The sequence below is a fragment of the Eulemur rufifrons genome, chromosome 7, assembly GCF_041146395.1.
Source record: "Eulemur rufifrons isolate Redbay chromosome 7, OSU_ERuf_1, whole genome shotgun sequence".
NCBI classification, from domain to species: domain Eukaryota; kingdom Metazoa; phylum Chordata; class Mammalia; order Primates; family Lemuridae; genus Eulemur; species Eulemur rufifrons.
The window spans coordinates 284,744,238-284,767,394 of NC_090989.1; the positions used below are offsets into that span (position 1 = coordinate 284,744,238).

The 23,157-nt window shown below is 52.9% G+C and overlaps 1 protein-coding gene across 3 annotated transcripts; it reads left to right on the forward strand.

Annotated features, from left to right (window-relative positions):
• Positions 1–4,331: 4,331 nt before the first annotated feature.
• ABO (ABO, alpha 1-3-N-acetylgalactosaminyltransferase and alpha 1-3-galactosyltransferase) lies at positions 4,332–22,001 on the forward strand. Of its 3 annotated transcripts, XM_069477088.1 has the most exons (8): positions 4,332–4,380; positions 13,212–13,281; positions 13,891–13,941; positions 15,055–15,102; positions 16,376–16,411; positions 16,786–16,920; positions 18,662–19,459; positions 20,783–22,001. In XM_069477088.1, the coding sequence occupies exons 1-7, from the start codon at positions 4,353–4,355 to the stop codon at positions 19,437–19,439; spliced, it is 1,146 nt and encodes a 381-aa protein (XP_069333189.1). In that variant the 5' UTR covers positions 4,332–4,352; the 3' UTR covers positions 19,440–19,459; positions 20,783–22,001. The 3 variants fall into 3 exon arrangements, with proteins under 3 accessions (XP_069333189.1, XP_069333188.1, XP_069333190.1); XM_069477087.1 differs by having other exon boundaries at positions 18,662–22,001; XM_069477089.1 differs by lacking the exon at positions 15,055–15,102 and having other exon boundaries at positions 18,662–22,001.
• Positions 22,002–23,157: the final 1,156 nt, after the last annotated feature.

Below are 23,157 nucleotides of genomic sequence, written 5' to 3' on the forward strand. Positions count from 1 at the left end.
CCATGAATTTTGCGTGACCTTGTGCAAAATTGTTCCTTCTTCCCACACAAGTTCTTCCCTGGCACGGCCGCTTGTGAGTAACACATTGTGTCATGATTACACCTCTGGCCTGGCCAGGGCTCTCTTCTGGGCAGCCTTTTTATTTTTAGAGACAGGATCTCGCTCTGTCACCTAGAGCTGGAGTACAGTGACATGATCATAGCTCACTGCAACTTCAAACTCCTGGGCTTAAGCAACCCTCCCACCTCAGCCTCTGAGTAGCTAGGACTACAGGCGCACGCCACCACATCTGGCTAATATTTTTCTAAAAAACTTTTTGCAGAGAGAGGGTCTCGCTCTGTCACCCAGGCTGGAGTGCAGTGGCTATTCACAGGCACGATCACAGGCACTGTGGCCTCGAACTCCTTGCCTCAAGGAAGCCTCCTGGGCGGCTGGGACTACAGGTGCGGCCACCTTGACAGCTTCACCGCCGTCTTAGGGGCTTGCTCATCTGAGGCTGAATGTCCCTTACATGAATGTCTGCCCAGATTGTGTGCACTTTTAAAAAAATTCAACTGTTGTTCTTTTATTTATTATATTGTAGGAGCCATTAAGGGAATGAGGGCTTTTTGTAGTATGAATTGCAAGTGTTTCTTTCCAGTTTGTTTCTTTTGATTTTGTTCTGAAATCATGCACAAGTTTCTCATCTTTATGGGGTCCTATTTATTGTCTTTACTTAGGGCTATGCTTTTTTCCTAATCTTTTCTCAAATCTAGAATGCCGTTTCCCCCTTCAAGACTTAAAAGTAATATCTTTCCATATTTTATTCTGGTTTATTTATACCTTAATTTAATTTTATTATTTTGAATAGGTGGTACATTTACATGGTCCGAAAAGGAAAATTATACTTACAGGTTTATACTGGTGAGTGTTATTTCCACCAGATTTCTGCTGACATTGCTCCCAGCTCCCTGCCTTCTATAGATAATCATTTTTTATTCATTTCTTATGTGGACTATTAGTTTTTATATTTAAATATAAGAAAATATTGGTCCAGGTGCTGTGGCTTATGTCTGTAATCCCACCACTTTGGGAGGCTGAGGTGGGAGGATCGTTTGAGCCCAGGAGTTGGAGACCAGCCTGGGCAACGTAGCAAGACCCCATCTCTACAATAAATAAATAAATATAAGCAAGTATGATTATATATCCCTTCACCTCCCTTTCCTCTACAAAAGGTAGAATGTTACTTGTACTGTTCTGAACTTTGCTTTAGACATGAACACGTGCACACATCTTAAGAGCAGAGCTTCCCTTGTTGGGGTGTACCCCAGTCTACTTAACAAGCCCCCCAATGATGGACACTTGGGTTGTTTCCAGTCTTTTGCTCTCACAAATGAAGGACTGTGAATAACTTTGTCCATGTGTCATTTTATGTGTGGGCTGGTGTATCTGTGATGTAGATTCCCGGAGGGGAGTTTGGGGGTCAGAGGTGAATCTGACCTGGGTGGCTACTACCTGAGCTCCTCACAGCGTTCTGCCCTCCTCTCCTCCCTATAGCAGCGCTTCTCAGCGTTCTGTTTGTTTGCTTGTTTTTCATTATGACATTGTAAGGAGAAAAATTAAATTGAATTTAAATTCTCCCTAAAGAGAGAAATTAAATACCAAGGAATAGAATTCTGTCGGGTAAGGTTGAGCTTCGGAAGGCCACAGATTGTTTTCGTGCTTTCGCACTCCCGGAACCACTTTTTACTTCCCTAGGGGTGATATTCCCCACCCCGTCCCCCTTGAGAATGGCCCACACCAAGGTAGAGCACCTGCTTGGCGCCCACCTGCGCCCGAGACTGTTGTGAGGCTCTTAGTGTTTGCGCCATCTGATGGTGAGAAATGGTATCTCCTTCGTGCGTGTGTATGTGTGTGTGTGTGTGTGTGTGTGTGTGTTGAACAGCTTGAGCAATAACTGACATGCAATAGACTGCATATATTTAAAGTGTGCAGTGAGATAAAACGTAGCAATCGTGTGCTTCTGTGATGCTATCACCACCGCCAAGATAATGAGCGTATTCCCCACTTCCTGAGGTGTTCTCGCGCCCTTTGGCAATCCGTCCCACTCTTCCCCAGCACTGTCACACAAGGCAGCCACTGGTCTGCTTTTTGTCACTGGAGATCCGTTTGCACTTTCTAGAATTTTGTATAAAGGGACCACACGCTAAATCTCTCCTTTTTGTCAGGCTTCTTTCACTCCACGTGATAAGTTTGAGGCTCAGTGTACCCACAGTTCATTCCTTTGCTGTCCCGCTGGAGGGCTGCTCCCCAGCTTGTGCGTCCACTCATTGGTTGTGGACACTTGGGTCGTTTCCAGTCTCTGGCTCTTACATAGGAAGGTGCTGTGAGCAGCTGCACACAAGTCTTTGTGTGGACAGGCGCGCGTTCACTTCTCGTGGGGTGACAGGGCGTACGGTAAGACATGCCGAGCCTGCATTCCCCCCGCCCCTCCCCGCCCGGGTGTGCTGCGTGCGGCTCCGGCTGCTCTGCATCCTCACCGACATCTGGTATAATCAGTCTTTCAATTCTAATGTCACATACGAGTATCGCATTGTGACTGTGACATGCATTTCCCCAGCGACTAATGATGTTGCTAGTTGTTCATGAACTTTTTGGCCATCCTTCCGTCTTCCCAGTGAAGTGTGTGCGCAAAGCTTCTGCCCATTTTTTAAAGACCTAATTTTCTAGCGCAGATTTAGGTTCACAGCAAAACTGAGCAAAGGTACAGAGATTTCCCACATACTCCCTGCTCCCCCCCACACACAGCGCCCCCACCACGAACGTCCCCACCAGAGTGGGGCATTAGCTACACCTGGCGAACCCACACTGACCCGTCACCACCCAGGGGCCATGGTGTACGGTAGGGTTCTCGCCGGGTGTTGGATGTTCTGTGGGTTCGGAGGAATGTACAATGACACGTTCCCACCATTACAGTGTCACACGGAGCATTTTTTATTGCCCTAAAACCCCTCCATGCCCTAAAAATCCCACCCTCCCCTTAGCTCCACTGGCAGCCGCTGACCCACTTATGGTCCCCACAGTTTCCTCTTTTCCGGAGTGTCTTATAGTTGGAATCACAGTGCGCGGCCTTTTAGGATTGGCTTCTGCACTTACTAACATGCACTTAAGTTTCCTTCATGTGTCTTCATGGCTTGGTAACTGATTTCTTTTCAGCACTGAGTAATATTCCTTTGGCGGTACCACACTTCCCCCGTCCACCTGCCGAGAAACATTTCAGTTGCTTCCAAGCTCTGGCAGTCGCGAATGAGGCTGCTGTAAACGCTCAGGTGCAAGTTTTTGTGTGGACATAAGTTCCACCTCCTTCGAGTAAATGTCAAGGCGCACGATGGCTGGATTACGTGGTGAGAGCCTGTTTGATTTTGTAAGAAGCTGCCAGGCTGTCCTCCAAAGTGGCTGTGCCATTCTGGATCCCACCGGCAGGGAGTGAGAGTTCCTGTTGCTCTACATCCTCATCAGCACGTGGTGTCCTTAGGGTTTTGGATTTTGGCCATTCCGATAGGTGGGTAGTTACATCCCATTGTCATTTTAATGTTTCCTCTGGAACATCGCCTGGCACGTGCCAGCCCGGGCCAGAGCTGCCCCCTCAGCATATTCCTTCTGCATGGGCGACCCGCACCCATGTCCTTCCGGCAGCAGGGACACGTGTCCTCTGCCGCGGCTGCGGGCAGGGGCAGAGTGGGGCGGCGCTGGACAGGTGCGCGGAGTCCCCCGGACGCGTGAGGGGCAGGGGCGTAGGGCCAGGCCCGGGCTCGCGCGCGGGGACCCCACCTCAGCGCGGTCGCCAAGGACCCGCGCTATGCGGGGTGCGGACCTGCGTGGGGCTGCAGAGGGGCCAAGGGGTGCGACTGTCGCGGGTGGGGCCGTCCGGGGGCGCGGGCGCAGGGTCCTGCGGGGCTGGAGGGTTTAAAGGCAGAGCTTCGGGAGGCTGGCATTTCTGGGGCGGCCCCGGGGCGGCGGGCGGGCGTCGGGGGGTCAGGGAGGGATCTACCCTGGTGGGGTGGCGGGGCGGGGCGGGCCGGGCACGAGTACGGGCTGCAAGGGGGAGCCGGTCGCACGGGCTGCTCATGCCGGCCCCCCCCCTTGCTAGCTGTGGTCCCTGGGGACCCCAGGCTCCCCGGGCGGACGGTCCTGGGTCCGCTCCGGCGCCCCGCTGTGCCCTCACCCAGTCTGGCCCGGACGCGCCCGGGCGGGGGCGGAGCGGCCGAGTGGGTGCCTCGGGCGTCGCCTGGAGCTCACCCCGCCCCAGGGAGGCCGGGGCGGAAGCTGGCCAAGCGGCAGGCGCCCTGAGCCCGCGGGGGAGACGCGGAGCCATGGCCGTGCTGCTGTGGACGCTAGCCGGTGAGTGCCTAGACCCGCAGCCTTCGGACCCAGCGGGCAGGGCCCGGGTTGGAGCGGGTGGCCCTGCCCACGCCACGACGGTCCCCGGCCTCTACCCGCCCCTGCTCCCACCCGCCTTTCCCTAACCAGGACCTCGGCGCTGCCCGGGGACCCACAGCGACAGTGGAGCCGCGGGTTCTCCGGCCTCGGGAAGGCCCGGCCCCATGGCACGGGCGCCCAGGGCGCGGGCGGAGAAAGATTCCTCCCGGGGAGATCAGAATATATAAAGGAAAAGGTTTATTTTGTTTTTTCAGAAGGAGAGAGGGAAGGAGAGAGGGAGGGCGGGACAGCAGGGCGACCGCGCCGCATCCCAAGGACGGGGAAGGGGGTGCGCCCGCCGAGCCGCTCCCTGACTTTAAGGGGGATGAGGAGAAACGATAGTGGCGGCGCCAGCTGATAACAAAAGCGGCCTCGGGATGTCAAAGTCCGAGAGTCGGTCCCCCGCACAGGTGTGACTCTGCCCTCGAGGTGTGGTTGGGGCGCGGCTCGGTCTCCTGCTGTTTTCTCGGGAACGCTGTAAAAGCAGATTCCCAAAAAAACATTTTATTTATTTTTGTTTGTTTGTTTGTTTATTTGTTTTTGAGACAGAGTCTCGCTTTGTTGCCCAGGCTAGAGTGAGTGCCGTGGCGTCAGCCTCGCTCACAGCAACCTCCAACTCCTGGGCTCAAGCAATCCTCCTGCCTCAGCCTCCCGAGTAGCTGGGACTACAGGCATGCGCCACCATGCCCGGCTCCAAAAAACCATTTTAGAGACATTTCTCTCTTTCCCATCCGTGCAGCCCTTTGCAGAAGTCGCGCGAAAGGGAACTCCCGCGGGGCCTGCCAGCGGGAGAACCGCGGGATTGATCTTACCTGTGCTAGGACATTATGGGGTTGGGTATTTTCCGGTGATCTTGCGAGGTCGCCGTCTCCCCCGGCGCCGTGCTGGACTGGAAGGCGCCCGGGCCCCGAAAGCGGAGGCGCCCCCGGGTCGCGCCGCGGGCCTGGGCCGTGCGCGGGGAGCCCGGAGCTGGCCGAGCGCAGAGCGCAGGGGAGCGACCCGGGACGGGCTGGCCGGCTGCGGTGACACGGGAGGGAGAGCAGGGCTGAACTGCCCAGAGCCGGAAACTGTGCCTTTGATTAGGGCGCCGTTTGTGTCCGCGGTTGGGGGGAAATGTTGAGCTGGAGCCGGGAGGAAGGTAAAACAGACCCGGCAGGCGGCCCTGGAGGTGGGGGAGGAGGGGTGGAAAATTCGTGGAGAAAGACCCGGGGGCGGTGGTGGGTCGGGTCCCTGCCCTGAGCCGTGCCGGCAAGTCAGTCAGCCTTTACTGTGAGCCGGACTGAGTCCGATGTCAGGGCAGCCTTGGCGGCAAGTGTTGTTCTCATGCACCTGTGGGAAACAGCAGGTGTAGAGAGAGCTGGGACTCCGGCCCGGCCCACAGGTAGGAAGGGGCAGAACGGAGCCTGGAGTTCGGGTCTGTCTGACTGCAAAGACCTGCCTCTTCCTTGCCGCTGAGGCTTTCAGGGTGTTTCCCTGTTCCCTCCTTTGTGGTCTTTCTTTCCTTTTTTACCCCCTTCCCCCCAATATATTTTAGCAGCTTTTATGCAATAAACTGCACTTAAGATGCACGGTTGGATAAGTTTGACACATGTGGACACCCAGTCGGGGTGATGAACACGCCCACCACCGCAAGAGTCCCCCGTGTGGTGGGTTACGGTGTCTTAGTCCCAGATCAGGGACTCATTGTTTCACCTGCTCTGGGACCCTTGGAGGACCAGAGACTCTGCAGTTGGTCTCCACACCCCCAAGGTTCTAGCGCAGGGTCTGGCCCATGATGGCGCCGAGACAGACATCTTGAAGACTAAGTTCAGGTCCTTTGAGAAACCTGTCAAACTAGTGCCCACTTTTGGTGACCCCCATGCATTCATGTGCTGGTGTAGTCATCCAACACGTCCTTGTAAAATGCTGAGGTGCAACAGCAGGCCTGGTGCTAGCGAGGGGACCGCCAGGGAGCCAGGAGCAGGTGGCCTTGGACACACGAACGGTGAAGGGCCTTGTGTGTGAAAATCTGGCCCACAGGCACGCCAGGGCCACGAGCCGGAAGACCCTGCCCCAGGAGTCAGCCGGGTGTGTGGGGAGGACAAAAAGGCAGGGTGGCTCTGCCAGCGGCAGCAGCAAGGGGACGTGGAGAGCGAGGAGGTGACGGCAAAGAGGCGGTTGGTGGGTGGTGAGCTGGGAGTGGTGTCACAGAGTGGCTCCTCAGAGGGTGCTTGGTCCCTCACGCCATCCTGGCACCCTGGGGGCTGGCAGACCGCGTGGGGAGTTCTGGAACTGGCAGCGCAGCAGGTTCTGGCTCCTCCGGTTGTGGGTCTCTGATGATTGGGCAAGATCAGAGCAAACATCCTGGAAGCACAAAAAACCCGCTTTTACTGAGGCCTGCTCTGAACACACCTGGCATCTCTCTTCCTCTGGCTTAGGGTCAATGATCTGTGACTGATGGCACTTTCTTTTAAGAAACACCGTTATGGCGGTATTGTTTTTTTTTTTTTTTTTTCTTTTTTTTTTTTTTTGTTGAGACAGAGTCTCACTTTGTTGCCCAGGCTAGAGTGAGTGCCGTGGCGTCAGCTTAGCTCACAAGCAACCTCAGACTCCTCGGCTTAAGCGATCCTACTGCCTCAGCCTCCCGAGTAGCTGGGACTACAGGCATGCGCCACCATGCCCGGCTAATTTTTGGAACATAGATTTTTAGTTGTCCATATAATGTCTTTCTATTTTTTAGTAGAGACGGGGTCTCGCTCTTGCTCAGGCTGGTCTCGAACTCCTGACCTTGAGCGATCCACCCGCCTCGGCCTCCCAGAGTGCTAGGATTACAGGCGTGAGCCACCGCGCCCGGCCTATGGCGGTATTGTTTACATGCCGTAACACTCACCTGTTTTAAATGCACTACTCGATGACTTTCAGTGGAGCTACAGAGTTGTGGAATCAATTTTGGAGCTTTTCCATCACCCCCCAGAAATCCCCTGGCACCCTTGCAGTCCACTCCCAGCCCCCAGCTTGGCCTGGGTGACCACTTTCTGTCTTTACAGCTTTGCCCTCCTGGACATGTCATACAAATGGAGTCCTGTCCTGTGTGGTCTTTTGCATCTGATTTTCTGTAGAATGATGTAGAATAGTTTTCGAGGTTCATCCGTGTTGTAACATGCACCAGGATGTCATTCCTTTTTATTGATGAATAATATTCCATTGTGTGGAGAGACCACATTTTGTGTGTGCACTCATCAATGGATGTGGAAACATTTGTGGTCGTTTCCATTTATTAGCTAATTTGAGCAACACTGCTATGAATATTTGCGCACCAGCCTTTGTGTGCGGTTATGTTTTCATTTCCTTTGCGTAGATACCCAGCGGTGGAAGTGCTAGGTCCTATGGTAAATTTATGTTTAATATTTGAAGAAACCAGCAAACTGTTTTCCAAAGTGGCTACACCAGGGCTTGGGACCTGTTCATGTTGGAAGCTGCATTAATTTAGCTGTAATCAAATAAGGCTGCATTCAAGAAACTTCAATGATGTGCATTATTTTGTAAAAATCTACTATAGACTAAATAATTTCAAAAAGTGAAAACTATTTGTTAATTTTAAAGTTAACTAACCTTTTAATGACTTTGCTGTGTCTGCTTTTTCTTGAAAAGCATTTGAATATTTGGTTGCAGCATGGAAGTCCACAGTTTTAGTTGGTCCTCTAGATGGGTGTCGGTCATTTGTGACCTGGGTTATTAAAGACCTTGAAGGCCAGGTTTAGGTGATTTTTTGTGGGGTTTGAAGGCCTTTATCTAATTCTTTGGAGCTTGATGTCAGACGGGGACTGGGAGATAAAATGCATATTGAGGAGTTCCTACTTGATAATCCCACGGTGGGTCTGTTCTAGGGATGGAGACTGTCCCCACTGGCTGGGCAGGGGTACGTCTATGGATTTCATCGCCACGTGCCTGGGCATTAAGCCAGACCCTCTCCTTCTCCTCAGGGGTTAAAGTAGAGGAAAGAATAGTGTAGAGGTCACACCAGGACAGATTGTAAGACTGAGTTAAATAAATAAAAGGGCCGTGCACCTGTGTGATGCCTTCCACCCCGCCACCTCCCCGAGCGGGTACGAACCACTGTGGGAGAGTCTGCAGGTCCCAGGTCTTGAGCAGAACGACAGTGGGTAATGGGGTCCGTGCAGTCAGCCTGTGGCCGGGGAGACTTAAGATTTTATTTTAGTTCACAGATAGAAGCTTATGTACTGATTTGAGATTTTTCTTTTCTAATCTAGGTATTTACAGCTATAAATTTCCCTCTAAACACAGCTTTAGTATCCCATAAATTTAGTTATGTTGTGTTTTCATTTTCATTCAGCTCATTCTGAGCTGAATGAGACAGAGTCTCACTATGTTGCCCAGGTTGGTCTCGAACTCCTGAGCTCAAGCGATTCTCCTGCCTCAGCCTCCCAAAGTGCTGAGATTACTGGCATGAGCTACAGAACCCAGCCCGTGATATCTTTTGATTTTTTTCTTTGATCCCTTGGTTATTTAGAAGTGTGTTGCTTAATTTCCACATATTTGTGGATTTCCCAAATTTTCTTTGTTGTTAATTTCTAATGTTTTCCTATTTTTGTTAGAGAGCAAACTTCGTGTGATATCAATCCTTTATAATTTTTTTCTACATCCCAAGTCATCAGGCAAATCCTTCTGAATTTATCAGGACTTGGTTTATGGCCTAGCATATGGTCTGTCTTAGAGAATGTTCCATGTGCACTTGAGGAGAATATGTACTTTGCTGTCCTTGGGCGGAGTGTTCTGTAGGTGTCAGCTAGGTCTGGTTGGTTTATAGTGATGACAGGTCATCAGTACCTGCTGATTTTCTTTCTAATTTTTCTATCCATTGTTGAGAGTGGGATAGGATTTCAATATGTCCAACTATTATTATTGAATTGATCATTTCTACCTTCAATTCTGTGAGTTTTTCCTTCATGTATTTTGGGGCTAGGTTGTTACATATGTATATATTTATATTAATACTTATTATATCTTCCTTATATATTAACTTTGTTATTATTATTATTATTGAGAGACAGGGTCTTGCTCTGTCACCTAGGCTGGAGTGCAGTGGTGTGATCATAGCCCACTGTAGCCTTGAACTCTTATCCTCAAGCGATCCTCCCGCCACAGCCTCCTGAGTAGCTGGGACTACAGATGCACGCCACTATGTCTGGCTAATTTTTTTTTTTGTTTGTTTTTTTAGAGATGGGGTCTTGCTAAGTTGCCCAGGCTGGTCTCAAACTCCTGGCCTCAAGCGATCCTCCCACCTTGGCCTCCCAAAGTGTTGGGATTACAGGCGTGAGCCACTGCATCTAGCTAACTTTTTATCATTGTAAATTGTTTCTCTTTGTCTCTAGTAAGATTTTTGATCTTAAAATCTGTTTTGTGTGATACTAGTATTGCTACCCCAGCTCTCTTGTAGTTACTGTTTGCAAGGAAGTCTTTTACTATCCTTTTGCTCTGGACCCATTTCTGTCTTTGTTTCTAGCATATGTCTCTTATAGACAGCTTATAATTGAAGCTTTTGTTTTTAAATCCAGCCTGACAATCTCTGCTTTTGATGAGAGTGTTTAATGCATTCATATCCCGGTTGTCATTGCTGTGGTTGGATTTTCACCTGCCAGTTCGCGATTTATTTTCTATGCTTCATGTCTTTTTGTCCTGCTCATCCTTTGCTGCTGCTTCTATATCAAATAGACATTTTCTAGCGTGCCGTTTTAATTCCTTTGTTCTTTTTAAGTATATATTTTTAAGTTGTTTTCTTAGTGGTTGCTCCAGGGATTACAATATGCATTTGAATTTGTCACGATCTACTTCGGATCAAAACTTTCTTAATTTCAGTAAAACACAGAAGCTTTGCTCCAGCAGGGCCCGTTCCCTCCCTCCTCGTTTGCGGTGCTATTCTCGTGTAAATTAATCTATAGACGTTGTAAACTCAACATACTGTGCTAAATTATTGCTTTACACAATCTTATTTCTTTTATGATTCATAAACAAATTATGTGAATAAATTAAGTAGGACAAGGAAGGAGAAAAATACTTTTTCAAGTCTTTTATATCACACTGTGCATTTACCATTTACTTAAGTTATCGTCTGGCAAGGTTTCCTGCTCCAACATAGCTTCCTCTCCTTTCTCCTTTGTGCTACTATTGTCACATCATATCTTTTCCTGTTATAAACCCAGCGACTGAGTCAGCTTTGCAAGATATCAGGATACGAAGTCCACATGAATCAATTGAATTCCTGTAATACTTGCAACAGTCAGTCGGATGTGACATAAATAATGCCGTTTACAGTAGCATCAGAAAACATGAAATACTTTGGGATGAATTCACCAAATTGGGAGCAGTGCCTATACAAGTAAAGCTATAAAACATTGCTGTTTTGTAGAAATTAAAGAAGACATAAATAAACGGAGCTATATATACCATGTTCATGAATTGGAAGACTTAATATTGCTAAACTGTCATTTCTCTCCCAGATTACCCTACAGAGTTTATATAATCCCAACCAAAACACAAGAAGGACTTTTGGTTCTAATTCTAGGAATTTAGATTGATTCTAACCCTAGGAATCTGATTCTAAAATTTATATGGAAATGCGAAGGTCCCAGAATAGTTAAAGCAATTTTGAAAAATGGGAACAAAGACCTGCCTTCCCTGGTTCCACGGTGGATTATACAGTGGTCAGGGCAGGTTTTTATTAGGGTCGACATTCAGACCAGTGGAATAAATGCAGAGTCCCAGAAACAGACCCACACACCTGTAGTCAGTCGGCTTTGATGAGGGCGCTGAGGGGATGTGATGGGCAAGGAAAGTATTTTCAGTTCAAATGGCTGAAACTACCGAATGTCCATTAAAAAGGCTTTAACCTTTCATACCATATACAGAAATGATGAAAATGTCTGAAGAAAATAGGAGAAAATATCCATTAACATAGGGTAGGCAAAAATTTACCAAATGAGGGAAAAAAAGCTCAAACCACAAAAAGTGATAAATTAGTCTCTATCAAAATTAACATTTCTCCTCAAAAGAAAAAAAAAATTAAGAAAAAATGAATTGATGAGTCGCAGACTGGGAGAAAATATCTGTAATATTAATACATGTATCTGGCACAGGACTTGTATCCGGAATATATAAATAAATCCTACAGCTCAATAGTGAAAAGAGAAACAACTCAATTAAAAATGAGCAAAAGATTTGAACAGACACTTCCCATGAAACAAACGAATGCCCGTAAACGCATGCGTTGTTGGCTAAAATGAGAGAGTCGCACGACCAAGTGTGGCCAGAACGCAGTGCAGCTGCAGTCCCCGTGCGTTGCTGGTGGGAATGGAAAATTCTACAACCGCTTTAGAAAACAATTTGGCAGTTTCTTCCAAAGTTAAACATATACTTAACATATGACTTATCCTTTTCACTCCTTGGTCTTTACTCAAGAGAAATAAAAACATGTCCACACAGATACCCACACATGCTTTCTGCATCTGTAGTCACCCCAGACAAGGACGAAATCAAAATGTCTGTCAACGGGTGATAGGATAAACAATTGTGGCTTATGAACAATGGCATACTACTCAGCAATGGAAAGTATGAACAACTGATACATGTAACAACATAGATTAGGACTACTGTTTTATGCAAATGCAGCCAGTCATAAAAGAGCATGTGTTATGTGAGTGCATTTGCATGAATTGCCAAGAAGGCAGACCAGTGGTTGCCGGGCAGGAGCGAACTTCACGGGCTCATGGCCCTGTGTATCCTGTCTGGGGTGGTGGTCATATGTGCACAGACTGTGTTCAAAGCTCAGCAAGCTGTATACCTAAAATCGGTGCATTTTATTGGATATAAATTATACTGCAAATGAAGTTGATTTAAAAAGTTCTCAAAAGTGGAACAATGTCTTCCAAATTTAAGGAAAATTATTTTCACTTATATTTCCCTACAACCAAACTATCTATCAACTACAGAAATGGAAAAAAATAATTTAAGACTTGTAAATTTCAAATTTTACCTCCCATGTTCTTTGGTTTCAGGAAACTATTAGAGATAAATTGTTCCTTGGTCATAGGATTTAGAAACGTGGAGGTAAAGGCCGGGCGCGGTGGCTCACGCCTGTCATCCCAGCACTCTGGGAGGCCGAGGAGGGAGGATCACTTGAGGTCAGGAGTTTGAGACCAGCCTGAGCAAGAGCAAGACCCCGCCACTACTAAAAATAGGAAAATTAGCCATGTGTGGTGGCACGAGCCTGGAATCCCAGCTACTCGGGAGGCTGAGGCAGGAGGATCGCTTGAGCCCAGGAGTTCGAGGTTCAAGGCTGCAGTGAGCTACGATGACACCACTGCACTCTAGTGTGTGTGTGGCGGGGAGAACAGAGCTAGACTCTGTCTCAAAAACATACAAACAAACAAAAAACAGTGATCTCCTGTTGTTCCTTTCAGGGAGGTTCATTTCGGCTTCCCGCAGGAAGGGGGTGCTTAGTGGGAAGAGGTCACCGGGAGGCCGGGTGACTCTGAGGGTCTAAGGAAGCAACAAGGGAGTTGAGCAGGGAGGAGCAGACGGTCCCTTCTTCCTGGAGCCGGGTTTGCAGAGGCTGGGTTGCGTCCAGCATCCCCTGTGGGGCGGGCGCAGGCCTGACAGAGCGTGGCCAGGCCGTCACGTGACAAGTCACAGACAAGGGGCAAGTGGGCGGGTAAGGGGGCAGAGGAGTGATCTGATTTCCTGCTGCTGCTTTCCAGGAAAACCAAACAGCCACCTGCCCCGTCCCTTGATCTTCCTCCTGATAACGCTGGTCCTGGTGCTCGTTGGGTAAGAGATGCTGGTCCTGGTCCTCCTTGGGTAAGAGACGTCTGACTGTGAAGTGACCGATGTCGGCCAGGCTGGGGAGCAGCCGACGCAGCCAGCGAGACTTGCGGGCCCTGAGCGATGCCTGCCTGACTGTCACAGACTGACTCGGTCCTAACGACAACTGTGCCCACGCTGGCTCAGGCGGGACGGTGTCCACCCTCCACTTGCCCCTCATTCACGCTTGGCCTGGGTGGGCTGGTGTCCCCCCCCCGCACAGATGAGGAGTCCGGGGCTGGGAGGGCGAGTCACTCGCCACCACTGAGTGGCCGGGAGAGGGGAAGGCCAGCCTGGGCCCTGAGCTGTCGGCGCTTCCAGATGTAGCAGGTCCTAAACCAGAGGGAAGTCACCGGCCAGTTCTGCCGGGGCATCCCTGGACACGCCAGGAAACGGTCCCTGGGGTGGCCTGGGAGGCTGCACCGACTGGACACAGGGGTCCTGGGCAGCTGCTGCAGGTGGCCGTACACAGAGCACTGTCCCCAGGGAGCGCCACGCTGCTTGGAGGGAGGGTGGACAGGCGGGTCTCGCTGCTGCGTCCTGAGCAGCTGCCTGGGGTGCACCCCCTTCCCACAGCTATGGGGTCCTGACCCCCAGAAGCCGGATGCTGGAGAGCCTGGGAGCCAGGTGAGTAGGGGTGAAGGAGGGGAGGGGACCCTCTGTGCTGGCATGGGGTGGGGGGCTCTGGTTGCTGCTCTGGGGCCCCCCTGCCCGTCCCAGGCCTCACATCCGTGCCTCACAGGCTGTGCCCAAGGCCTGCCAGCTCCCACGTCCCTGGGCTGCGTCTGCCCCGCCTGCCCTGGTCCCGCCGCCCTCGTCCCCACCTGCCCCATCCCCACTCCCCTCACAGGAACTAGAATGATCTTTCCAGAACATACTTAGGACACCCTCCGTGCTCTGGTCCCCCCCCCCAGCCTCGGCTCTCCTGTGGCCCTTGCCCTCTGTGCCCCAGCCAGAGGCCGGAGCCCAGCCTTTGTGGGTGCCGTGCCCTCTGCCGGGACCACTCGTCTCCCCTGCTGATTCCCACCCGCGTCAGTTCCCGTGTGTCAGGACACGGAGCCCCACTCGTGAAGGGGACATCACAATCACCAACCACCGTCTCTCCCTGGGGTTCGGCCTCCTGTCTTCACTGACGGGGCGCAGCTGGGCCGTTCTCCTTGGGGTCTCAGGCAGTCACAGGCAGACGGTGGCTGGAGCTGGGGTCGTCAGGAAGACCTCTCGTTTCTGGCGGTGGCTGCTGGTTCTCCGCCGAGACACCTTCCTGGGCGCCCCATGTGGCCTGGGCCTCTGCTCGCTCAGCTGAGGGTTTCAAGACCAGTGTCCCAAGAGAGATGGGACAGGAGTCGTATTGCCTTTGAGAACCTGGATTCAGGAGTCACCCAGCAGCCCTTGTGCCACATTTTATGTCTTAGAAGAATTGAAAATCAGACCCCACCTCTTGATAGGAGGTGGCCTCAGAATTTGCAGACATGTTCTGGAACCTCCACCCTGCCCAGGCTCAGCCCAGAAGCGTGTGGCTCCCCGAGGGCAGCCCTCGGCCTGCGGCGTGTGACGGTCCAGCCTGGGCCCACCGCCACCCTGACAGCTGTGCTGTGCCTGTTGCAGGCAGATCCGCTCCACACTTCAGGCCATCACTGTGCCCTTGTCCCTTCTCCCAGGACCCCCAGCTTTGCTCCATACACTTGTGTCCTAAATCCTTCCCCTGGAATAAACCCCGCCTCCTGTGTTCTCATCCTGTAGCGCGGCTGTTAGAGAACCGGACAGCCTGCAAGAGGCAACGCTGTCAAGGTACAATGTCCTCACCTGGTGTCCGTGTGTGTGTGGACAGGGGTGCGCGGGGCTGGGCGAGTCCTCTTTCCTCCCACGGAGGATGGCTGCGCCTTCCCAGTCTCCGCTCTGACTTTGTTCAGTGGCATTAAGAACATTCACACTGTTGCGCAACCATCACCGCCAGCCATCTCCAGAACTTTCCATCTTACAAAATGGAACCCTGTCCCCGTGAAACACCAACTCCCCGATCCCCTCCCCCAGCCCCTGGCACCCACGTGCTGCGGTCTGTTGCTGAGTGCGGCTGCCCTGGCGACCGGGTACAAGTGGAATCGCGTAGTATAGCGACCGACTCGCTGCCCTGAGCCTAGAGTCCTCACAGTCCGTCCGTGTTGGAGCCTGTGTCAGAACGCCCTTCCTTTTTAAGGCTGACTCCCTGCTTTTATTTTTTATTTATTTATTTATTTTGAGACAGAGTCTCACTCTGTTGCCCGGGCTAGAGTGCCATGGCATCAGCCTAGCTCACAGCAACCTCCAACTCCTGGGCTCAAGCAATCCTCCTGCCTCAGCCTCCCGAGTAGCTGGGACTACAGGCATGCGCCACCACGCCCAGCTAATTTTTTCTATATATTTCAGTTGTCTAGCTAATTTCTTTCTATTTTTAGTAGAGATGGGGTCTCGCTCTTGCTCAGGCAGGTCTCACACTCCTGACGTCAAGCGATCCGCCCACCTCGGCCTCCCAGAGAGCTAGGATTACAGGCGTGAGCCACCGCGCCCAGCCAACTCTCTGGTTTTAAACGCCATCATGGGACACTCGAAGTGCAGCCATTATTGACAATGACGAGTGGCAGCGGCTCCTGTCTCCTGGGGCGCTGCGTCACGTTAGGGCTGGCGGTGCTTGGCGCCGCTGCTGGCCCTGTGGCAACCGAGAGAGGCAGGTGTTGCCTCCCGCTTCCCAGACCCAGACGGGAAGGCCGGGCCCTCAGTCGCCAGCCGTGAAGGGCAGAGCAGGTCGGGCCCAGGTGGATGGTCTGCCTACCTGAGGGCTTTCCCTGGGCGGGACGAGGACAGAGGCCACGCCCAGCCTCCTCTCCCCCTCGGTGAGTTAAAACGTGACCCGGACCCCGTAGGCCGCCCGCCCCCAGCCTTGAGCTCAGTGGAAGGCAACGTGCCCACGGTCACTCGGCTCCTCTGGCGGTTGGCAAAGGCGCGGTGAGGACGGATCGTGGCTGACACAGGGCTGGGCCCCCGTAACCTTCACGCAAGCTCACGTGCCGGTGTTCTGTGTTCGCAGGATGGTCTATCCCCAGCCGAAGGTGCTGACACCCTCGTGAGTAAACTTCCTGACGTTGAAGATGCTAACAGCGGTGTCCTTGGTTTCAGCTCCATCCGAGCTGGCTTTGCTGGTCCTTTCCTCTGAGGTTTCTGGGTCTGACTTTGAAGGCCCACACGGTACTGCCTCTCCTTTCTCATCCTTTGACTTGCGTTTCTTGTTCCTGTCCCTGTCCCACCCCTTGACCCGAGAATCTCACTCCTCTCGTGGCCCAGCAGGGTCTAACGTCCGGGAAGGGCTGGGAAGGACGCGCCCGGCTGCGTCTGGCCCGGTTTCCCGGCAAACGCCAGTCCTGGGAGGGTGGTCGGAGGCCCTGGGGGTGGCCAAGCGCCAGCGTCAGCGTGGGTGGCCCCTGCTCTCTCCCTGTGCAGCCGGACAGACGTCCTGGTCTTGACCCCCTGGCTGGCTCCCATCGTCTGGGAGGGGACTTTCAACAGTGACATCCTCAACATGCAGTTCCGGCTGCAGAACACCACGATCGGATTAACTGTGTTTGCCATCAAAAAGTGAGTGGGCAAGTGCCGGGGACGTCAGTCTGTCCTTGTGTTCAGGACAGAAAGGGGGACCAGCCTTGTCCTCCCACAGGGTAGATGTTAAAGGTCCTTTGCTCGGCATCCTACTGAGGCCGCTGTCACCGGCAGTGGCAGCTCGAGCGCTCTGCTCCCCCCATACCTGTGGCCACCCCCCAGCTGAGCGGACAGCAGCCCCCCCCCTCAGTACCAGGCTCCAAGGGGGTCCCTTTCACTGACCAGAGATGGCAGGAGGGGGACACCTGTCTGTTCTGCTTGGACCAGTGGACGCAGGATGCTGGCGGAGCTGTGGCCACACCCTGTGCTCACATGTAGGCCGGAGGGCAGCGCACCTGACCCCAGACCCCTGAAGGGGTAGCTGGCCGTGAGCCCAGGGACTCTGGGTCAGGCCGCTTCACGGGTAGCAGGGCAGCCACAGGTGTGCAGCTTGACCTCTGGAGCCTGTGGGGAGCCAGGCCAGTGACATGGCCGCCCCCGGGGACTGCCGTGGTGCACCTGCTTGTAGAAGGAGGCATGTCCTTCCCCCCAGTGCTCTGCCTCCAGGACGGTCCTGGGGCCTTTGCAGCCCCCTTTCCTGGCTCAGATGTGGGAGAGGAGTGCGCCTGGCTTGCAGGGACCAGGAAGGGGCAGGGGACAGCCCAAGAATTCCTATTCCAGTTCCTAGGGACAAAGGACTGGAGAGAGCCCTCGGGGGCTCTGTCAGGGCGCCATCTCACCATTGCACCTGGCCGTCCGTCTCCCCTCTGGGCCCTGAGCTGGTCCCCACATCCCCAACACCCTCAGAGAGAAGCAGCCCTGCCAAGTTGAGCCACGAGCCCACAGCCACACACCACAGTGGCCAGGCCTGGGCTCGCACCCGTCACGCTGGCACCTGTGCTGGTCTCTCTCGGCCCCTGTGTGCGTGTCCCCTGACTGCCCTGGGGACAGATGTGCGGGGAGCCAAGCTGGTAAGCAGCCCTGGTGCTGCGCTAGACTCTTGGGTCTCGGGGACACAGTACGCTTGCTGGCTAGTTGGGGCACCCCTGTCCCTATGGTGGGGAGCACGTGGGCTGGGAGACCGCAAGTAGAGCCGAGCCATCGCAGCAGTTGGAAAACTTCCCGAGGTCGGGGGAGACACCTGCCCTGGGCCCAGAAGCTTTGACGCTTGGATTTGAGGTTTGCGGCCTGCACTGCCCGCCCTCCCTTCCCCTTGTCCTTTCTCGGGTCCCCGTGGTGCTAGACCTGATCCCTGATCCAGTGGAAGATTCAGCAGTGACCCCGCCTTAGGAATATAAGCAGTTTACTGAGCACCTGCCCACAAAGCACCCTCAAGCCTCCCAGAGGGAGCGCCAGGGAGAGCCACTCACAGGGAGGGGCAGGAGGCCGGCCCTGGCTGGTCCAACCAGCCCTGCCGGGGGGTGGCCAGGGAGCTGTGTGCTGGGGGCTTCGTTCAGGCGGGGGTGGGGCGGTTGCCCCAGGCGGGGGCACATGCAGGGGGTTTGAGTCCAGCTTGCGCCTTGCTGCCTGCGGGCTGCAGCGAGGTTTCCGGCCTCCTAAGCCCCGGCTGTGCTGTCCCTAGGAGAAGAGGAGCGAGGCACAGCCGAGGCCTCGCTCAGGACAGGGCAGGGAGTGGCTTTGAGCCTGGGAGGGCCTGTCCCCGCCAGCAGAGTGGCCGCCGGGTGGGGCCTGGCCGATGCCGGGTAACCTCCCCCAGCCCTGCTGCTCACCTGCCTCGCAGGTACGTGGTCTTCCTGAAGCTGTTCCTGGAGACAGCGGAGAAGCACTTCATGGCGGGACACCAGGTCATCTACTACGTGTTCACCGACCGGCCGGACAAGGTGCCGCGCGTGGCGCTGGGGCCGGGCCGGCGGCTGCAGGTGCTGCGCGTGCGGTCCTACGCGCGCTGGCAGGACGTGTCCATGCGGCGCATGCAGATGCTCAGCGAGGCCGCGGAGCAGCGCTTCCTGCACGAGGTGGACTACCTGGTGTGCGCGGACGTGGACATGCAGTTCCACGACCACGTGGGCGTGGAGATCCTTTCTTCGCTCTTCGGCACCCTCCACCCCGGCTTCTACAGGCGTCCCCGCCAGGCCTTCACCTACGAGCGCCGGCCCCAGTCCCAGGCCTACATCCCCTGGGACGAGGGTGACTTTTACTACATGGGCGCCTTCTTCGGGGGGTCGGTGCCTGAGGTGCAGCGGCTCACCAAGGCCTGCCACCAGGCCATGATGGCCGACCGGGCCCAAGGCATCGAGGCCGTGTGGCACGATGAGAGCCACTTGAACAAGTACCTGCTGTATCACAAGCCCACCAAGGTGCTGTCCCCGGAGTACATGTGGGACCAGCAGCTGCTGGGCTGGCCCCCGGTCCTGAGGAAGCTGAGGTTTGTGGCTGTGCCCAAGAACCACCAGGAGATCCGGAGGTCTGATCCCGAGAGCCCGCCCGCCGGTGCCCCGGAGAGCTCAGGGCTGGCTGCCCGGGCAGCCGGGTCCCCCTCCAGGGCCACCCGAAGCTAGAACCAGTTTCAGCAGAAAGGGTGAGACTCTGCTCCCTTTTTCTTTCCTGCTGGGAGAAATTGCTGAAGCCTAACGCCCACCCCGCCCTCAAAGTCAGGCCACTGTAGCACCACACCCCAGAGACCACAGACATAGGCAGACAGACAGGCACAGGCAGACACAGACACAGGCAGACAGACAGAGACACACACACACACGCACTTAAGCCGCCCCAGTTCAGGGCCTTGGGCATCAGTTCCTGGCAGGGCCACCGCCTGCAGCTCCCGCGTGTGCTCCCAAGGCAACTCCAGCTCCGACAGGGCAAGTGGTCTCAGCCCCTCCTAACAGGGGATCAGACATAATAAGTCTCTTCCAGAGCAAGGAAGGAGCCTCTAGGACACTCAGTCTCGGGGGGGCCTGTGTGCCAAGATGCCAGCACGCGTCTGAGCTTTAGGCAAAATACCTTCATCTTCCTGAAGGCTCCTCCCCACACCCTACCTGGCCACCTGCTCCCCCCAGGGTTCCCCCAGGCCCCCCTCAGCTCAGGAGAGGCTCCAGCCTGACCCCCTGTTGCTGAAGCCAGACACTCTCCCTCCTGCCGGGTGCCCTCTCTCCTCTGCAGGGCAGGCTCCGGCCTCCAGGCCTTTCCGGGACCTTCCAGTCCCTCCCTCCCTCACTTCCTGGGAACGGTGCTCACATGGCAGTGGCAGAGAGCCCGTCCCGGCTGGCCACTCCAAAACGGCATGTCCCCCAACCCTGCTGCCTTGGTGTGCTTGTTTCTGAGCACCGCATACTGAAAACAATTTATCTGACATTATGACAGATTCACAGGAAGCTGAACAAGTAGTATAGACAGAGGGTTCCATGTCCCTTTACCCGGTTTCCGCCGTTGGCCGCCTCCTCTTTAACCACACGGAGGCCAGGAGACCAATGCGGGTACAATGCGCAGAGCTCTGTGCCACCGCACCCGAGCAGATCCCCGTAACCACGGCGGCAATCAGGTGCAGGCTGTCCCCTCACAGAAGGCTCCCGTGCCACTCCCGGTGTCGTCACGCCGCCCTCCCGCCCTGCCATCTGTTCATCTCTGGCTTTGTCCTTTTGAGAGTGTCATATAAATGGGGTCACGTGGTATGTGAACTCCTGCGATTGTGCGTGTCCATACTTCCCTCCTTCGCGTCACTGACCAGCGTTCCATGGTGCGTGTGCCGGTTTGTGTGACCGTTCACCTGTTAAAGGACACTGTCTGCTGGTACAACTTCTACCCAGTGTTGTAGCAGCAGTTTTAGCCCGGACAATTATGCAAGTAAAATAAAGAACACACATCCAGATCGGAAAGGAAGAAGTAAAACCATCTTTATTTGCAGATGACATGATGTTATATATGGAAAGCTCCAACAAATCCAGGAAAAAAACCATTTTCCAGGTAATATGAATTAAGCAAAGGGAAACCAACCCAAATATCCGTCCACTCCTGAGGAGATCAACAAAATGTGGTCTATCTATAGAGTGAAATATTGTTTAATCATAAAAGAATTGAGGCCAGGCACAGTGGCTCACACCTATAATCCCAAGACTTTGGGAGGCCGAGGCAGGAGGATCACTTGAGGCCAGGAGCTCAAGACCAGTCTGGGCAACGTAGCAAGACCTCATCTCTAAAAAAAAATAAGAAGAATTAGCCAGGCACATGGCTCACACCTGTAGTCTACTCCAGAGGGTGAGGTGGGAGGGTCGCTTGAGCCCAGGAGTTAAAGGTAACAGTGAGCTATGATGCCACTACTGCACTCCAGCCTGGGCAACAGAGCGAGACCCTGTTCAAAAAAAAAAAAAGAAATGAGATGAAATATTGATATATGCTATAACGTGGATGAAACTTGGAAACACTATGCTAAGTGAAAAGAACCAGATACAAAGGCATCTATTGTACGATTCCATTTCTACAAAATGTCCAGAGCCGGCAAATCCATAGAGACAGAACGTAGATTTGTTGTTGCCAGGGGCTGGGCTTGGGGGCCTGGGCCTGGGGGACTGGGAGTGACCGCTAGTGGGTGAGGGTTTCTTTTCGGTGATGGAAATGTCTTGGGACAGATGATGGTGGTGGTTGTGCCAAATTGTGAGTACACTAAAAGTGACATAATTGTACACTTGATAATGGTTAAACTGGCAAATTTATATTATGTGAATTTTATGTCTATGAAAAATATAAGGGAACAATCAAGTGATTTCTGTAACTTTATTATTCTTTTTCAAAATTGTTTTAGCTATTCTAACTCCTTTGCGTTTCCGTGTAAATTTAAGAATGAGCTTGTTTATGTCAACATAAAATCATGCTGGGATTCTGATAGGAATCGAGTTAAACCTATAGAGCAATCTGGGGAGAACTGACATCTATGCAGGTGAGTCTTCTACTCCATGAACATGACACTCGGCTCCATTCATTTGGAGCGCTGGTATTTTTAATAAGGATTTTGTAGTTTTCAGCATACAATCCCTGTACATGTTTTATTACCTTTATACCTCAGTCTTTCATTTTCAAAAGCAATTATAAATGATACTGTATTTTTAATTTTGGTTTCCACATGTTCATTGCTATTATACAGAAAATACAATTTTTATGTTGATCTTGGGAAAATAAATAATTTAAAAATCTAAGCTGTTGGAATTCTAAATTATTTTAAGCCCTAAAGAAATGTGATTTCAGGGCCAGGCATGTTGACATATGTTTGTAATCCCAACACTTTGAGAGTCCAAGGTGGGATGACTTCTTGAGGTCAGGAGTTTGAGACCAGCCTGGGCAATACAGCAAGACCCTATCTCTACAAATAAGTTTAAAAATTAGCCAGGCACCGTGGAGCACGCTTGTGGTCCCAGCTACTCCAGAGGCTGAGGCGGCAGGATCGCTTTAGTCTAGGAGTTCAAGGCTGCAGTGAGCTGTGACTGTACCACTGCACTCAGCCTGAGCAACAGAGTGAGGCCCTGTTTCAAAAAAAAAAAAAGAAGAAGAAGAAGAAGAAAGAAAAGAGAAATGTGATTACGGAGCCTGAGTCTTGTGACAGGTAGCTGTAACCTTTGTTTCTTTTTTTTTCTTTCTCTCTGTGTGCCTGTGAAATGCTGAAGCTTCCAGCTTCCCCTGTGGAAAAGGCCACAGGTCTGCTTGTGGTTTGTGTTTTTCCCTTGGTGGGTCCTCAATTTGGCTTAATAAACCTCCATTAATTGAGATTTTTGCCTCAGTCACTTATTTGAGTCGACAACCGGAGGAATTAGGTTGGAAAGTAAGCTACGTTATACCAGATTAATAAAAATCCATTTAACAAGATGTTATCGTTTGGAAAGTGTGACTCACCAGGCCTCTTAGACAGTTATTTGAGCAAGAGAAAAAAAAAAAGGTCAGACTGGAGCCAGCTCTGTTGCCAGCAGCAGACCTAGAACCACGTGAGCAGTGGAGGGGGGGCTGCCCTAGGAGGAGCGGCCAAGAGGAGCCTCGGCCCACTCCTCTGTAGACCGCAGGTGGGAAGACCCCCAGGGCTTGGGCTGGGGCTTCTTTCAGAGGCAGTGGGATGCTTCCTGCGTTTGGAAAGGCACAGGGAAATTCGACAGTCCTGTTGGTGAACTTTGCTCCCCTGCAACTCTACCACCAGCTCCAACCCTGGCATCAGCTCTACAGCCAGCGCCAGAGCTAGAGCCAGGTCCAACGCCAGGTTGGCACCAGAGCCTTCCTGGCCTTTGCCTGTGGTTGCAGATG

Bases quoted from the DNA above. Each gene is read 5' to 3' on its own strand.
- ABO (XM_069477087.1), top strand. From the start codon at position 4,353: ATGGCCGTGCTGCTGTGGACGCTAGCCG. The intron at 15,103-16,375 runs GTACAATGTCCT...CTGTGTTCGCAG, and splicing joins CAAGAGGCAACGCTGTCAAG to GATGGTCTATCCCCAGCCGA. The intron at 16,921-18,661 runs GTGAGTGGGCAA...CCTGCCTCGCAG, and splicing joins ACTGTGTTTGCCATCAAAAA to GTACGTGGTCTTCCTGAAGC.